This window comes from Diplotaxodon limnothrissa, linkage group LG13 (assembly GCF_057381915.1).
Source record: "Diplotaxodon limnothrissa isolate DT_005_m linkage group LG13, D_limnothrissa_male_GT1.1, whole genome shotgun sequence".
In the NCBI taxonomy this organism is placed as follows: domain Eukaryota; kingdom Metazoa; phylum Chordata; class Actinopteri; order Cichliformes; family Cichlidae; genus Diplotaxodon; species Diplotaxodon limnothrissa.
In genome coordinates this window covers 5,865,488-5,884,281 of record NC_140608.1, presented here as the reverse complement: position 1 = coordinate 5,884,281, position 18,794 = coordinate 5,865,488, and the positions used below count along the sequence as shown (strand labels likewise).

At 38.6% G+C, this 18,794-nt stretch overlaps 1 protein-coding gene across 1 annotated transcript; it reads left to right on the top strand.

Moving 5' to 3' along the window:
• The first annotated feature begins 53 nt into the window (after window positions 1–53).
• On the top strand, window positions 54–18,482 carry hhat (hedgehog acyltransferase). The gene is made up of 12 exons (XM_085369694.1): window positions 54–776; window positions 1,609–1,757; window positions 1,848–1,912; window positions 2,148–2,261; window positions 2,350–2,544; window positions 3,505–3,717; window positions 4,035–4,212; window positions 5,866–6,016; window positions 7,725–7,760; window positions 10,212–10,413; window positions 10,873–11,017; window positions 17,595–18,482. The coding sequence occupies exons 2-12, from the start codon at window positions 1,637–1,639 to the stop codon at window positions 17,678–17,680; spliced, it is 1,506 nt and encodes a 501-aa protein (XP_085225820.1). The 5' UTR covers window positions 54–776; window positions 1,609–1,636; the 3' UTR covers window positions 17,681–18,482.
• Window positions 18,483–18,794: the final 312 nt, after the last annotated feature.

Sequence of the window (18,794 nt, the reverse complement as noted above, 5' to 3'; positions counted from 1 at the left end):
CCTAAAAACTTGTTTAACTCAATATGCATGCTGTTGCTGATCCCTTAACCAAACAAAACAACACAACACAGTTTCTCCACAATAAACTGTAACACTGTAAATAATTTAGTGCACTCTGAATGAATTCTTGGAATATACAGTATTTGTATGTACAACGTAAATTTCAGAAATGTTATTAACTATTTGGATGTCGGGGGGGAGAAGAAGAAGTGAACAAAACAAAAAAAGATCATCCTTATCATGCCCATGTCATATTGTGTACTCACTTGGCAAATGTCATGTGTGCTGAAACATTAATGGGAACTGGGACATTTAAGCTAGTTTACGCAGTTTAACAGTTCTGTATTTAATTACTCTTCTAATTTTTCATTCAAGAAATGGAGAGTAATATAAACAACAACAACAAAAAAAACACATACACACTGATGTCTACAGTATTATCTGAAAATTCCCGAAAGTCTGGCAAATACCTGGTAGCTTAAAGTAAAAACAAAATAAGAAATCGTGAGTAACTGCTATGAGTTCGGCTGAACTTCCAACACTAAAAATGAAATCACGACTAAAGTACGTTTCTATTAATAGTACTTCTCCAGCTAAGCAACTCCCGCACAATTGGGGGCAGTCATGTTCCAAAAAGTTCTAGCCAAGGAAAAGCAAAAAGAAGAATGCCATACCTTTGAATGTTGGATACCGGGGGAATCTACTGTCCAAGCACTATTATACAGTAAAGTCTGCAATCTACAACAACGCAATGGACACCAGCCCAGTGTTACTAGGTAACATTACGAAGTCTTCAACCGATGAGCTAGCTTAGCTAAATATGTATTTTGGTGGGATGGCTTACGGAATTTCCCAGGAAACCTCGCAAATTAATGCCCAAATTTGCATGTTGAAACATACATGCACCGACTTTATGTCAGTGGGCTCTTTTTAAGTTGAAATACCGAGACGGTTTCTGGTATAGAGTAAGGTTAACTTGTTTAGGCAGCTGAGAGGGTCGATACGTCATGGCCAGCAACCTCTGGACAGTGTTACCTAGCGACGGCAGTGCTAGCCAACAGATTAGCACTGACAAGCACTGCCGTCGCTGTGCGTCCTTCAGTCAGTAGAATGAAAGAAAAAACAAAAAACACGTAATTTCCCTCCACACAAGCTTCTGCTGTGTTTCAACTAAAGGATACATCTCAGGGTATATTGAAGTGTGCATTTAATATAGGTTATGTGTGAAAATCAGTTTTAAAAGTAAACTAAAGAAAGTTCTCCCACCTTTGTAGTCTTCTTGTTATCTTCTCTTTGTGTTGTATATGCACACCCAAACAGTGTATTGATTATGAGAATCACTAAGAAGTATCACTACTGAACTATTTACAGTGTCTTGTTGCCATTTTTCGTGGTTTCCTGCATTAAATTGGTAAAATAGACTTGTATAAGCACTACTGCATTGTTTAACTATTTATAACATGTGAAAGCAAGAGTTTTTTTCTAAATTATTAATTTTTTTTAGCACATGAAGTGAGTCAGAACTACAGCAGATAGTTTCCAAACATAACTCTACTAGGAATTATGCTGAGTGTAATCTTGGTCTGTGGTCATTTTAATTTTTTTTAGGTATACGATAGCGGATTGACTTTCATTGATGGGATCCATATCTAAAGCCCAGTTGGCTCCCTTGCCAAGGACAGAGGTCCTTGTCTATTGGGTGCTTTCCTTGGGCTCTCATCTCTACTCTTTCTATCAACTTCACAGGTTCAGCAAAGGTATAGTAGAAATATGACTACTGAAATCTTAGTTAGATAAAATGAGAAAAAATAAATAAATAAAGCTGTTATATCCTGTTTTTGGCCCAGAGTATGAAGTGGGATTAGAGAGAGAATTCCAGTTGGAAAAGGGCCTTGTTAAAGGTTTTAAAAGGGTAAGTTCAGTGCTGAATTGATAGAAAGCCATGTCTGAACCAACAGACTAGATTTTAAGACTTATAGTGTACTAAAGGTTTGTGGTAATTTCCAGTTAATTTTAAATTTAGAATAACAAAGTAATAATTTTAATTTAATCGATGCATAGAAATAAAATACCTTAACAGATTTGCATTGTTTAAAGCTGCTTTTGAACAGGTTTCAGGTGTTATAAGTGCATTGTTTTGTTATCAGGACCCTTTAGATTTTGAGTGGAATTTTTGGACTGACTGGGCTAAGCACTCTTTACTGTGGACTCTGATTGGTCATGCTGTCTTATCAAGATTAACCAGCATCTTTTACCCCAAGGTATGAAGCTGTTGCTACAGTAATCTTTAAATATAATATAGGTGGCAAACAGTTTAATCCCACACATTTTTATGTGTTTTTCCATCAGTTTAGAGTGCCAGCACTTGCGATATATGGCTTCTTAGCAGCCAGCAGTGTTTTGGGGATTAAAGGTGTGAGTGTGCTGCTGGTACATCTGGGCTTGTCCTTTTCTATGGCCCAGCTGCGAAAGCCCGCTCTGTCGTGGGCATGTAACCTGCTGCTGCTCTACACACCTCATATCAACGAACTTCAAGACATCCAGGTGGGTTGACTTGGCTTTAACTCCTACAATAAATCTTTTCCTGTATGCTTGTAGGTGTTCTGAACACCTACAAAGCAACACCTAGTTCAAAAACTAACACAAAAATAGTAACTTTGACTGCATCAACAACAAACCACAGACTGTTCTGCAAAAACTGTTTTATTTCTACATTGGTATTCGCAGACAAACACAAAGCCACTAAATCCTACACAAGGGGCTTGTGTAGGATTTAGTGATATCTGCCAGTGAGTGTTTTTTTTGTCCCATCCGTTTCTACTGTGTCCCACTGTAGAAACAGTGGCAGACTAATCCATCTGTAGATATGAAGAGATCATTGTAAGATGGTAAAAACACAGCAGTTCTTATTTCCAGGAGATTATATGTCCTTTAAAACATGAAAAAAATATTTTTCAACTGCTGTCCCAGCTGTCATGGGGCAAAAGGCAGGGTATATGCTGGACAGTTTACCAGCCCATGACAGGGCTTTATAAAATATATAAATAATAATGTTAAACTAGTTTTTTTGTAAAAACCTTTTGTTATTCTGTAGCAGCATGATATCCAGTTACAATTTGAAAACTTCCTTTATCCTTGTGATTGTTACTAGATGTCATATTTGCCAAGAACACAAGAGGGCGCAAAATACTAAGGGAACCATTTGGTCACTTGCCTCCTTTCTACAGAATATCCAGATCACATGGTTAGGGTAAATTTATTTTGAGTATATTTATCTAACAGATCAATTTCCTACATGATAAATGATAAATAGAAATAATTTCAGATAAAATGCAAACATTTAGATTCATTTTTAATGTTACTTAACCATTTCACTATAGTCCACTTATACTGTATAAATAAATAGAATATATATTTAGTGTCTATCTTAGTGCTGTTACTACTAATGCAATGATTTTGATGGAATGCGTCATATGTAATTGGCCTTCCCACTGTATTACACAGAGAGGCTGGTATGAGAGTGATGAGGAGCACTATCTGCTGCTCTTCAGTGTTGCTGTTTGTGGTCTGCGCTTCATCAGCTTCAGCCTGGAGCACTGCTGGAGCCCTGAAGACCAATGCAGTATTGTGCAGCTTTGCTGGCTGTTTTCGTATACCTTCTATCATCCTTTTTTCTATAATGGACCCATTATAACCTACAAAAACTACATTGAGCAGGTAAGAGACATCAAAGCATTCTTCTAGATTAAACTGAGAATCAAATTTTCCTCTTTGTTTTTTTTTTATCTGCAAGAGACTGAAGCTGATTGGTGCTCCTGAGAGCAGATCTCCCTTTTACAGTACAAAAGAGCAGTAACATCACATGTTCACTTATTTTTTTAATCAGCTTATCTTTTTTGTCGTAGTTTTGTACTTATCCTTACATTATGTGTTGCCTCTTTTACTACAACCCTGAGATTTTTTTTGGGTGGGGCTGTGTGAATGAAGATTCACCTGGCAGTCCTTAATAACATGCTCTCTTGCTCCACTAACAGATGCAGAAGTCTGCGGAGGAAAGTAACAGGGATGAATCTGCCCTTAGTTACTTGGTGCTCAGATTAGGACGGATCATTTTGTGGTGGTGTATTGCAGAATACATGATCCACGTCATGTACATGCACTCCATCCAGTCTAATGAGACCTACATAGAAATTCTTCCTCCTTGGGCCTTAGGCAAGTCTTGATACTCTGTTTTTTTCCACCAACAGCACAGCTTTCTTAAAATTTAAACTTTACATTTACCTACTACATGCTACCACCACAGGATTATGTAAGTTTTAAAACGTTCTCATATGTGTGTGTATTTGTTTGTTTTTGATATAATAGTTTATTTGCACTTAAATTAAATATAAGCCCACTCTAAATTAGCAGAGCTGGTCTCTGACATGCACATAGAGTCAGATATACAGTTTATGCAGGTGGTTGTCTAAAATGTCTTTCATAAATTTTTTGAATGTTAAGCAAAAATTGGTAACATGAATTTTAAAACACCTCTTGGATTATGAGCTTACGTCGAAGATGATATAATAGAGAAAAAACCACACTTGAGTAATCCAAGGTTACTGGTTATATGTTAAACCTGCACTACATCTGGTTTATACCACAAACGTCTGGGCAGTCGTGTTGTTGCAATATGAGCACAGTTTGCTTATTGACACAAGCGAATTGGTGCCATCTAATCCTTCATTTCTTTATATTTTGCTTCCAAGAAGCCACACTTTCTTGTAAGTGGTATTTTAAAGCAAATGTCTTGGGGCTTTCTGAAGGTCTGAAATACTTTGTTACTATTAGCCTGTTGCAAAAACATAATTTGTTCCAATTTTCTTCGTTCACTATATGAAAAATGCCAAGTTTGACACACATAAAATATTATTTCTGCAACAAGGAGATTCCTAAAAAGCTGTTCGCTAGACAATTGCCATATCTGAAAATTTGAAGAAATTGGACAAGTGACCTAAAATCACTATACTGCAGATGAACAAAAAGGTCATATCCTTAAGAAATTGGAAACAAAATCCAGCAAAGGACCTAAGAGATGCTTCTGGACCCGCAGTTGGTTTGTGTATTGTTTGTTGGCCATTATGTATGCCAAATTATACAAAAACTGGACTAAAATGGGGCGACCGTGGCTCAGGGGGTTGGGAATCGCATCTGTAACCGGAAGGTCGCCGGTTCGATCCCTGGGCTCTCTGTCCTGGTCGTTGTGTCCCTGGGCAAGACACTTTACCCTACTTGCCTACTGGTGTTGGCCAGAGGGGCCGATGGCACGATATGGCAGCCTCGCTTCTGTCAGTCTGCCCCAGGGCAGCTGTGGCTACAACTGTAGCTTGCCTTCACCAGTGTGTGAATGTGAGAGTGAATGAATAGTGGTATTGTAAAGCGCTTTGGGTGCCTTGAAAATCGCTATATAAATCCAATCCATTATTATTAGAAATCACTGATCTTATCTTATAGATCTTATTGAGTAATTAATCCAAATTTGAAATTTTTGGTTTAAATCGTTATAAATATGTAGAGAGGAGGTCAGGAGAGAGGTACAAGTGGAGGCTCTGTAATGGTTTGGGGCTGCATTTCAGCCAGTGTTGTCAAAAAAGTTGATGGAATTGTGAAGAAAGGAAGAAATGAAGTTTAGATCAAGACCTTTGGACAATAAGATGACTGGAAAACCTGTGGAACAAACAAATCACATCTAATCCTCCTTTCCCATATATCTTTTGAGTTTTTACTATAAATATAACACTGGCCTAACATACGTTTGAGGATTATATAGAACTTTTTTACAATAAGAACTTTTGATTTCACCACCTACTTTCATTTTTGTCACAGGTGGTCTTGCTCTAGCTGTCGTCCAGTTCTTCTATGTGAAGTATCTGGTACTGTTCGGCCTTCCATCCATGCTCGCTACTTTGGATCAGCTGGTTCCCCCCAAGCTTCCCCGTTGTGTCAGCATCATGTACAGTTTCACAGGCATGTGGAGGTAAGACAGTGGAATCAATTCTGGGAAACCACAGTGATAGAATAACAAACATAGTACTATACTGGTCTTTCAGCTTTGCTAAATATTCCCTTTACTAGAAAAGCTACCTTTCCTCATGTCCTTAAATTAAAACAAAGTCATTTATTGTCAAGTTTCAAAGTGGGCGCAGAAAATAGTTTCATTTTATGTTGTTAATAGTAAGAACAACAGGTTGTCCTACACAAGATCACCTGAAGATCATTCTTTCAGACTCATCATAATGATAAGCACATGTTAAGCTATTATTTTTAGGCCAATTTGTTTTCTTTAATTCATAATCAGCAGGTTTGTTGCAGTGTTTCTTAGACAGCAGGGACATTATGAAACAAACTGAAACCTTGTAGAGTAAAACCAAAAGCTTTAATAATTGAGTTTTACTTGTGTGTCAGTTAAAGGAACCTGGATATTTCTGGTTTATTATTATTTTACGCAGTGCTGTGTAATTGTAAGAAACAGGAAAGATGCTTTGATTTTTTTCTGTTTCGTGGTTTAAAATGTGCTCGTATTGAATTATTTCTGTCACAATGAGCGGAAAAAATAATAATAACTTGTCTTTTCACTTATTTTTTCAATTAAAATGGAAACTAGTCTAATAGATCTATTCCTAGTTTATACTGAAGGGGTCACAATTGCTCAAGTTAATGAACATGCAAAGGAAAACGCTTGTTACAAGGGACAAGGAATCTTATTCAGCAGGTATTTCATTAACAAAAACAATAACACACTGTGTATAAGTATATAAATAAGGATGAACATTTGTGCTATTGTGCTGTTAGTATTTAGACTTTGCCACTTCAGAAAATCTCTTTATGTATTTATATAGTGCAAAATATACATTCATTTCATCTTATCTATTACAAGCTTATACAGTGCAGTTATTTGTTGTTTAGCTCTTAAATGATTCACCTTTATGAATCATACAGGTTTCATGTGTATGATGATGGCAGGTTTTACTTCCTTTTTATGGTTTAAGGTTAAGGGTAGACAGTTGAAACAACTCTTCATATCTTAAAAATAAATCCTCAAAAGTAATAATCATCATCACAATGAAGTTGAATTAACATCTCTCTACAAGAGCTTATATCCTGCATCAAGGGACGCTTTACTGCAGGACCATTTTAGCTTGCCGTATAAACTAGCAGCTTATTATAGCAGTGGGCAGTTTTTAAACAGAACAAACATACCATTAAGTGCAAACCTTGAACGTATCCCAGCAGTTTGTCACTTTCTCCCAGTACAATCAGTCTTGTTCCCAAATGTAATTTAACAGTGAGAAATTCCCCATATTTAGAGTACAAAAAGCTGAGCTAGAAGGCTGTGTGTTGGTATTACAGTAAAAAAACGAGAAAAAAAAAACAGCTGTAGGATAAACGGACCAGTGTGCTGACACTGATGCACTCCAATCGAGCCTGTGTGTGTGCGCTGGTCGAATTCACTGATGGATTGCATAAAGCTATCCATCAACATTGCTGATGAAACAATTCCAGTTATAGACTGAGCCAAATCTAATCTTCTTAATGACAAAGAGGAAGCACATAAACACAAATGTGTAAACATACTTATTGCGCAGGTCTCAGTTTATATGAAGCCCAGTGCTCAGCTGGTTCTTACTCAATGATATATTATTATTATGTAAATTTGTGACTCAATGTATTTTTTTCACTCTTAGGCACTTTGATGAGGGGCTGTATCGATGGCTCATCAGGTAAGAGGCACTTCAGTGATGGACTGACTAATTCCAATGTTAATGCATACTTAAAATGAGAAATGTCATCCTAATCAAGTAATGCCTCAAGAATATCTGCCTATCTGCATCCATTTATTTGTCTGTCTTTATCTATGTCTGTCTTATCTAATATTTGGAATACTTTTGTATCGCATCTGTTATCTATTATGCAGTTAAAGAGCTTATTTCCTGTGGGGCATTGAACCTGTCAGCTGAATAACCTTAAAAAAAACATGCCATTCTCCTGCTGCCTGCCCACATTTTTCATCACAATGGATAAGGATGCTGCATTTGCATGTAGGCTTTCTCATGATTATGAGGTTGCATGTTGTTGGTGAACAGTTCCTCTATTGTGGCGCTGCCCGTGCACCCTGGAGAAATGCCTCCTTGTTTAATATGTGCATTTGTAATTTGCACACTTGTACTTTGGACAACACACATTATTGGTTTGTTCGCTTTTAATGATGCACACTTGGCTGAATGCAGCCTATTGGGAGTTTATGGTTTGCTTGGTGGAGGCAGGTTGCTACATTAAGGCAACGCTACAGTTGCATGGTTGTCAGAAAACACAGTGGAAATGTTCCCCTGTCTTGGTTATTATTTGCTAATTAGGGTTTTATTTTTTTCTCAGTTGTGTGACGGGTACAGTATGACGGTGCATGTGTACATCTACTTTTATGAAAGAATGCATATTAGAGATTTAAAATGGCTCCAATTAATTTGCTAGAGATCCCAGAATTTAAATTGCAAATGCAAGTTTCCATTTTAATTTGTGCCCATTGGAAATTGTTTTCTCCTGCCTAATGGCATCAGTTGCAATTATCCTACCGCAGATGCAAAATGATACCCATGACACAATGCCCCCGACGTTCCTTCTTGCAAAAGTACTTTTAAAGAGGTTTTAATGCAGTTCTGAAATTCAGTTGAAATTGTCTGAAGAGCGTTAGATGAGTGCGTAGGTGTTAAATGATGTACTCTACATGACTCACTGACACCCCGTCTCCCTGGGCAGCTAAGTGGCTCATTCTTCGCCATTCCATTGCGCTTTTCCTGTCTGTGTGCCACCGTCTCTCAGGTTCTCCATTTCACTCGCATTTAGTTATTGCCCAACAAAAGAGCTCTCACTGGGTTATTGATTGAATTATTGCAGCTACACACGAGCAGAAGCATTTGATCTCACACCTTAGTAAATATTGGTTGCAAATATGTAAGTGGGGGAATAGGTTGGGTATGGTGCAAGGTTAGAAATTAACTTCGGTTTTTAGTGGATTTAAAGCAAAACCGATTAAGTAAGCTGCATGCCTACACAACAACAATATATACTACACTCTTTAATTCCTAATGACAGTCGATAAAACCTGTGAGCATGTTGTAGTCTGCACCACCTGCTTGGATTAATCAGGTGTTACATAACACATTGATTAATCAGAGATTAATGTACAGCATGATATTATCATATTTTGAAAAACATCTGTTTAGAATCCATCTACATCCAAATGAATGTATTAGATGGATAGATACTCTGCATGTTTAGGTATTCAGTTTCCTCTGGCTCTGACAATCTGGTACCTTTCCATCTGTTTTCGCACCTACTTTCATCCTCAATATGGCCGAGCTGGCCACTCTATTTCAGGCTTAGAAAATGCTGGCTCATCTTTCAGGAACATTGATTAGCCACAGGGTGGCTGAGATAATGAGTTCCCAGCTCAGCAACACTGCACACAATGATTTGTTTGTTAAGTGTGTTGGAGTGATATAGCATGTTCAGACTCTTGTCAGTACCTCTGGGACAGACAAGGTTCTCGCAGTATCTGAGGCAATTTTTCTTCACAACATGCTCTGCATTTGATAACGACTGGACGCTATTCACATCGAGTGTGTTATCACATGAGGTGCTATTTTTATACCACATGGAACGTAATCTAATCTAAACCACAAAAATGAACTGCAGGAGCTGTGCTATAGCTTTACTGTTTGATGAATTACCTCATGAGAATTGTCGCTCTTTTATTTAACTGTGTATCCTCACAGTTTATTAACTGATATACTTAAGTCAGAACCAGGAGCAAAAGTGCGCTAAAGTGTTGAATAATACAGAATTTGTACGTTTGACAGTGGGTTAAATGTGTGTGAATCATAAAAAAACACTTAAAAACATTAACCCTCCTCCAGAGTTGTTAATAGGTTGATTGATATTCTCTGGTTTGCCTCTATTTTTGCAACTAGACGTCAAAGCCATGTTTAAAAGTAAAATCAGCATGACCACGCAGTTTTTTCTGGTTCTGATTAATCCAAAATGCATTGTGGTGCCATTTTTACACTTGCAATGTTTTGCAGTGGTTAGTCTTTACACAGGTTAGAATCCCCTTTTTTATTCATTCTGTTGACACTGGATTGCTGTTATTTTTATGACATGTACTCGTGTTTCAGATACATCTATGTTCCACTGGGAGGTTCACGCCATGGTCCTCTTTGCAAAATGTTTTCCACTGGTGTTGCGTTCGGATTCGTCTGCCTCTGGCACGGTGGACATGACTTCTTACAGTACTGGGCCCTGATGAATTGGGCTGGAGTTCTGGTGGAAAATTCTCTGAAGTCTCTCTTTGCCTCGACCTTTATTCACTCCGTAGTTGTAAGTTTGAAATCCATTGACGGTGCTAAAACATTAGGAGGTTTAAATTACCTACTAAGTCTTTCATTTAAGATGTGTGGATGTAATAAAAATCTCTCCTGCAGTCAGAAATAAAGAGGTCATATTATGTTATTTAGTGAGAGATGATGCCTAGAGAGGGTACACTAATTACAGACTGGAGACAAACTGGCTGGATCTTGTCACATCTAATGGGGAAGTACACTTAACCTCAAATATTCATGTTAGTAAAAGCCTGTTCCCAATTGCTTCTTTGGCCATAGCCTTGGGAGATGGTTCATGTTCTCAATATAGTGCTCATATCTGATGGCACACCGTGAAATCCACCTAGTTTATGGTCACACAGTTCATTTGTGCCAGGTGCCTCTCTGTTCCTTCTGCCATGTACAATAGAAATGTCTTGTGGTTCGCCTCTTAGTATTTATTTTTCTGAATTCCCAGGAGCAGAATTTCTCTGCGGCGATGAAAAGGCGATGCATCGCCCTTGTCTTTGCCTTCTCCACTGCTATGCTCATCCTTTCTAATCTGGTGTTCCTTGGGGGAATACATGTTGGCAGAATCTTCTGGAAGCGTGTCTTCATTCACGGTAAATTGCTTTCCACAACATTCACTCAGTGGGAATTGCGTGTGGCTTTATTTTGCAGGATTGTTTCAGCTGGCATTTGTACATTCTCCTGTGTGGATTATCAGCCATGTGCTCCTTTTAATTTGACAGCTGAGTTGCATTGTAGGTCATCACATGTTTGCCCTCAGCGGTGAAAGCAGCTAAATATTGTTTTTCCTAAAGCAACAGAGCGAAGCCAGCCAGTATGTACTAGAAAATAAAATCGGAAATAAAATATAAGAAATCATTAAAAATTTTGCTTCTCTGTAGGTTTGTGTATTTAACAGTTTTTCTAATTTAATTAATCTGCACAGGCGAATAAAGAGACATCTGCTTATGTGGTTGTGCCAGGACCTATTTTTCTCCCAGTGTCTCTTTTTTTGGCTCATTGGATACCTAAAGAAAGATGGCAGCGCCTCTTGAAGCCTGTCTAGTTACGATAAGCAGTCTGAGCTGCACTCGCTGCTGGGCTGGGAGCACAGTCGGTACAAAAAAGCCCATCAGTGGAATGTCACATCATCAATATTGTATATTAACCAAAACTTTAATGTGGAATTTTAATTGAGTTGAATATGAGTTTACTCATTTATATCGCTAAAATGTGGCAAACATAGAGGCTGATTAAAAGTCCAAAATGTAAATTTTTATTCAAAGCCGGCAGAGGTCAAAGACAGTAAAGCAAGCAGCCCTGCAAAGGATCCAGAAGAAGAGCAGGCAAACACTAAATCCAATTGTCAGTCACAAAGGAGACAAACACAAAAAGATAAGAAGGAATAAGACAATCTGGCAGAGATCTGTGGAAACTGACAAGTGTATCTATATAAAAACTGTTGGGTGAGTCGCTGATTTAACACGGGAGAGAAACGGGGAACAGGTGTGGAAGATGACACAAGAAAAACTAATAAGGCAGTGGCAAATAGAAATAAAATTACCGCAGGAAGTAAAACAGACAAGAAGCAGTGATTACAAAATAAAACAAGCAATAGCTTGAACCAAAACATGACATTTATCCACTTATGAGCAGCAGTGGAAGCTGTACTACAACAACAACAACATTTCTACCCTGTAAAGTTTGTACAAGTGTTGGATGTTAGGAAACAGCTGCTTAATTGCTTCATTATCTCTTTTTCTTTCTTTCCAGCTCTTTCTTTGACTCTACTAACTCCTGAGGGAAATAAGTGAATCTTTAGCTGCTAAATGCATTTACCAGCGAGTCCCAGACTGTGCCAGTGTGCTTATGTTTGGTGCTGAAACTATGGTTTACACTGTGCTCATGAGAGCTGAAAACAGTTGCCTGCTGTTTAAAATAGGATTTTAAAAGGAACTTGAAGAGATGAAAGTTGTTACTAAGCTGATCTATGTAGTGCCAGGGACGTTTAAAAAAAAAAAAATGACAGATTGTTGTTTTCATTCATTTAAAAAATACATATATATTGATGTGAAGATCACTAGTATTGATGTGAGTGGTTTACTGTTAGATTTAAAGGTTGTGTAATATCACCCACGAATGCCATGGCAAGAGGTAAACTCAGGTAACAGATAAAGGGCAAAAGACCGTCTTTCTATTTCATGCTGATTTTAGTTCATGTTGTGCAGTGAGTGTAAATCCACAAACTGAAGCACTTCTTTATTACTTTTCTTTATTACTATTTATTATTTTAGCATTTCTGTTTATACCACAGTCTGTGGGATCTTAAAGTCAAACCTAAGCAGTCTGACAGGGTATTTTCCAGTCACCACTTAAGCTTCAATGTTACAGTAAAATTTTGTTGGAGGCAGCAAATGGTGCATAACTTTACACCTCCTCTAGCACTCCTGACCTCCTTCGTGCTCACAAGACTGTAGTCTCGGTGTAAATAAGTTAAGAGGAACCTAAAAATAAGTGCATGGTGTTTGAAAATACCATTTCAGTTGTGAATTATTCAGAGCAAGAGCTGCGCAATAGCTGAGAATCTCAGTTTGCTTTTATGGGGATTTATTAAGATCATTGAAATGCTAAAAAAAAAAAAAGACTGGAAAATTAGAAATACATGATTTAACAAATCACTTAATAAGCTCGGTTCTTTCACTGATTACATGTGTTTTTGCACTTTAAATTGAGATATAATGGTTCCAGCAGAAACGCCTGAGGCAGTTACTTGTGTCTGCGTGTGTCCTCACAGGAAACTGCAGAGAGGGAGCTGTGGTTTCATTAACATGAGTGTCTGGGATTGTGAGTGGTGCAGGCAGTAGTGTAATTGCTCCCTGACCTTTCTGGCAAAATGTACAACAAACAATTTTCTGAACACACTGTGTGTCTTAAGTTGTTTGTGTTAACAGTGTCCCCTTGAGTCTTGCACCTGAAAGCCCCCATGTACTCTAAAGTTACAACTAAGAGACAGACCAAGTTTTAATTCAAGAGCACACAAACACAGCAAAAAGTACCACTGCACTGTTATGTGTGGGGGTTTTTTTTGTTTGTTTATTGCATGCACAAATGTGCTGATGACATCTTCACTGTTACCCAAGGAGTACTTTTTGTGTTTCATTTTTAACTGCAAAGATTCCTTAAAGCTCAATTTAAGGCACATGAAGTCCTAAAAATGGCAATATTTCCCCTTAGAACATTTACCTAACATTGGTAGAATTGCTATATATTTACTTTAGGCAACAAACGTGTGTTGTTCCCAATTTTAGCACATTCTTTTTTTGTCTAAATAATAATGGTACTTTCTGGGAAGAAACACAAGTCCCTTCTGGGGTTGCGTCAGGAGGGACATCCAACATAAAAATCCTGCCAAAGCAAACATGCGGCGCTACCCACTGTGGTCGGCTTAGCAGATGACTCCCCGCATTTCATTTTACCATAGACTTTTACACCAGCTGTCCTTCTTATTTCAACCCTTCCAAGGATTTATATCTCCTCCAAAGCTTGAAGCAGAAATCTTTTGTGTGTTAGGCCAGGTTGTTAACCACTACACTGTTAAGCCATAGTATTAGTGTTTCAGAAGCTAGTTTTTTAGTGTGCAAGCATGCTAACATTCAGTAAGTAGCACTAAACACATCTTGTGTATAAAATATAGGTGGAACCCTTATCTGATTTGACTTTCTTTTCTTTGTTTATTTTAAAGCAGTCATCACTGTGATTGGGATAAGACTATCCGGTTGCTAAGTCTGACGTCACTAGCCGTGTCTGGACCTAAACTCCGCTGCAGGTCCATATATCAAATGATCACTATGGCATTATTGAGAGTTGGAAAAACTGTCTAAAGTCTTTCATCTTCAATAAAATGATCAGCGTTCTGCTCTACCAGGTGTAACAATTGAGTTTAACATCCAGGCATCCATGAAAACGGAATTTATGACATTTAACGGAGTTAGAAGTTAGCAGGAAGTTAGCTCGCTAGCTTCTATCTAAATACAATATAGCATGTTCTGACTACGGGGTTTTGGAAACAAATTAAAACGTACAGCTCTGTTATCACTTCCAACATAAATGAAGACAGAAAACTAAACAGCAGTGACGTTTGTAGGGTTACTGAAGTTTGGCTATCTGGTATATAATGATGTGCTACGTGACCGCTAGCGACACAGCTATGTTAGCATAATATAAACAAGCTAACTTTTTTTCCACTCGATAAAAGTTAACGTGAGTGTTCTCGGTGGTCAGGAACAAATGTAATCGCATGGCAGGATGCTGTAAAAGGACCAAACTTCAGCCAGGAGAACAACTGAGATAATCCATCCACATACACTCAACAAAAATATAAACGCAACACCTTTGTTACTGCTCCCATTCCCCATGGGATGGACGTAGAGACCTAAAATTCATTCCAGATACACAATATAACCATCCCTCCCAAACAGTGGTCACAAATCAGTCCAAATGTGTGGTAGTGGGCACATCTGCTATATTGAGATAATCCATCCCACCTCACAGGTGTGCCACATCAGGATGCTGATCTGACATCATGAGTAGTGCACAGGTGTACCTCAGACTGCCCACAACAAAAGGCCACCCTGGAATGTGCAGTTTTGTCTCACAGCAAAATGCCACAGATGCCACAAGCAATGAGGGAGCGTGCAATTGGCATGCTGACAGCAGGAATGTCAACCAGATCTGTCGCCCGTGCATTGAATGTTCATTTCTCAACCATAAGCCTTCTCCACAGGCGTTTCAGAGAATATGGCAGCACATCCAACCGGCCTCACAACCGCAGACCTCGTGTAACCACACCAGCCCAGGACCTCCACATCCAGCAGGTTCACCTCCAAGATCGTCTGAGACCAGCCACCCAGACAGCTGCTGGAACAATTGGTTTGCACAACCAAACAATTTCTGCACAAACTGTCAGAAACCGTCTCAGGGACGCTCAACTGCATGCCCGTCGTCCTCATCGGGGTCTTGACCTGACTCCAGCTCGTCGCCGTAACAGACTTGTGTGGGCAAATGCTCACATTCGATGGCGTCTGGCACGTTGGAGAGGTGTGCGCTTCACGGATGAATCATGGTTCACATTGTTCAGGGCAGATGGCAGCTGAGAATGTCCCAGTTCTTGCATGGCCAGCATACTCACCGGACATGTCACCTATTGAGCATGTTCGGGATGTGCTTGACCGGCGTATACGACAGCGTGTACCAGTTCCCACGAATATCCAACAACCTCGCACAGCCATTGAAGTGGAGTGGACCAACATTCCACAATTGACAATCTGATAGACTCCACGCGACGATGTGTTGCACTGCATGAGGCAAATGGTGGTCACACCAGATACTGACCGGTTTTGGGTCCCCAGACCCCCAATAGCGCAAAAAACTGCACATTCCAGGGTGGCCTTTTGTTGTGGGCAGTCTGAGGTACACCTGTGCACTACTCATGATGTCAGATCAGCATCCTGATGTGGCACACCTGTGAGGTGGGATGGATTATCTCAATATAGCAGATGTGCCCACTACCACACATTTGGACTGATTTGTGACCACTGTTTGGGAGGGATGGTTATATTGTGTATCTGGAATGGATTTTAGGTCTCTACGTCCATCCCATGGGGAATGGGAGCAGTAACAAAGGTGTTGCGTTTATATTTTTGTTGAGTGTATGAGGTTAGTCATTCATATACTGCTGCATGGGATGGGTTGTAGTTACATCCTAAGGTTTTAAAAACTGAGCTTAAATAAATGATTAGCGGTAATAAAAGCCGAGGGAGGTCCACAGTGATCACTGACTGTTTTAGGAGCTTTTTGAGATTAAATAGAAGAAAATACAAAACATTAAACATGTTAACAACACAAAAGCCATATTAAACAGACTACTTTAGGCCCGGAAGTAGGATTCGTCACGTCATCACTTAACAACCGGATAGAGTTGCTAAGCTAGCAATGGCTAGTTAGCTTTGTTAGCTGGGTGAATCCATAATCCACTGATAGGAAATGGGACAGAGTCCACAGAAAAATGACTGAGTGACTGTCAGTGGTAGGAAAACAATCACATTTTCCTCTACTTCTCCCTTTCTAGTGATATTATATAAACAAAGAGGTGAAAAAAAAAAAGAGATAACCTACAATTTTTAAGTTTCTTCTTTTATCTGAAAAGTTGTTCTGGTCATCAGTTGGTTTTATTTTGTTTTTAGATTTTAGTTGCCTGCAAAAAACATTGCGAATAATCAAGAAGAAACGAAAGCACCGAATACATTTTTAAAAAATACAATCAGTTCCAACATATTTCTGAAGTTATATTTGGCTAGTAGTGTTTCTTTCAACTTTGCCTTTCTACTATGTTAGTTGTTGGCCACATTAAAGATTGGATAACTGGCTGGAGAACATATTTCACACTGAGGGTGTTAATGAAATGCAGATACCTGCAAAGGCAAAACACTGGGGTGTCTTGGCTCATAATGTACATGTAGGCTAGAGGGCTTTAAATAATGAATAAACAGGTGAGAAAGGCTTCATATAATGATAGCTTATGTGAAAATGGTTATACCCAATGTGATTAATAATTAGTTCATATTTACTAAAACATCAAGGCTTTTCTTAAAGATGGTTGCAATCAGACAGAAACGCACTATGCATACTACACAACACAAAACTTATCCTCCGTGCGCCATTAAAATATTTTGCATCATAATAAAGCTTTTCTGGCCTCAGCTCATGTAACCTTTTTTTTACGCAGACAGAAAACTGACAGTACAGCTGTGCATAAAGCAGCCAGTGTGTGCGTGAATTAGATTTTGGCATGAATAGAAAAGAATAGACCATTGAAAAGCATTGTGGGTGCAGGTGGAGGTTACTGAGATAATCTGGAGGCAGGCCAGTTGGGGAGGAGGTGCAGACAGCTGTCCTTACCTGCCTGCACGACCCTCGGAGAAACAGCTAAATATAGAAAAAGGAGGGAAAAAACGTAACATGATGCAGTATGGCACAGGGAAATGAGCAAACCTACTCACTTAGCATATACTTTTAAGCTGCGTTTAAGCTTCATTCATAATTAAATAACTGACAACAACACATAGACTGCATTATCCAGATAGTTTGTAAATCGAAAAACATGCAAATATATTTGCTTTCTTTTTGTTTCAGGCTGGTCTACCATGGCCCCACCAATGCTAGCTTTCCTCTACTGCTATGCTCAGATTGGACTTGAGTGGACTCCTCACCCACCGTGAGTCACCTTGACTTAAGAGCAGTGACTGAGAATCCCTGCTACTGGACAGATACAACAACCTGCTGACTCCACTGCCTTGCTCTCACCAGCCAGAGTCTCACTGTGGTGGACCTGGCTCATAGCCACACAACCTGTCCAAACCTGGCTGAAGTACAGCTGAGCAGCCACTTTCCAAAACCCGCAAGTCTGCACAAAATTTGTCTGTAAGCTGATACTTACAGAGAAAGTTTTCTGAACTTTGGGTGAAATGTAAGTGCACCCAAACTGTAATAAAATTGCTGAAAATTTAGGGCAGTCTGTAATAGCAGCTCTGAGGCAGTAAGCTAGATGAAATCACTGCTATTCTAAGAAACTGTAAAAGAAAATGTGGACTCTGAATCTCTCTCTTGGTTATATGACTTTGACAAGGTATTGCTTGGAGTTGCAGGAAGCTGAAGAAAGTACCGTTGTTGGGGGAAAACTCTGTAAAAGACCCAGGAGAAATAAAGACACAATGAGACAAGATCACTTTTTATGCTTTAACGTGCACACGGGTAAGCTGTTCAGAACAACTCACAACGTGTACAGAGGCTGGGCACTTTTTATAGGAAAGACAGTGAGAACAGGATAAGAAAATACAAAACAGATAAAATAAACAACTCCATATGTGGCGCTAGTCTCGTCAGCAGAGAGCTGGGAGAAAGCTGTGAGAGATAAAACAATCTAAAACAATATGTCCCAAAACAGTATGTCTTTGCTGAGAAAGTCTAAAAAGATAATTCTAAACTAATCTAACCATAGACAAAAGGGCATGCTTGCACATTTAAAAGAAGGTAAAGAAACATAGAATCATTTTTCCTGTAACATTCCCTCCTGTTTTAACTTATTTTAAATGTATACAACAATTGTCTGTGAAGGTTATTTATTAAGTATCTTAAGCAATTTTTTAATTTTCAAAATGTCAGCATAGCAGAAATGGAAATCATTTGGTCTAAAGAATAAAACAAAATAAAATAATAAAAAGAACAAAGAAAATCATAGTAAATGAAAATCATAGTAAATGAAATAACAAGTGGAATAAACAAGAAAAAATAATAAAACTAAACTACAAAAAATAAAGGATAAAAACCTTATAT

Excerpts from the sequence above, each read along its gene's own strand:
- hhat (XM_085369694.1), top strand. The coding sequence starts at position 1,637 with ATGGGATCCATATCTAAAGCCCAGTTGGCTCCCTTGCCAAGGACAGAG. Across the intron at positions 6,017-7,724 it reads AGTTTCACAGGCATGTGGAG|GCACTTTGATGAGGGGCTGT; the intron begins GTAAGACAGTGG and ends TTTCACTCTTAG. Across the intron at positions 7,761-10,211 it reads CTGTATCGATGGCTCATCAG|ATACATCTATGTTCCACTGG; the intron begins GTAAGAGGCACT and ends CTCGTGTTTCAG.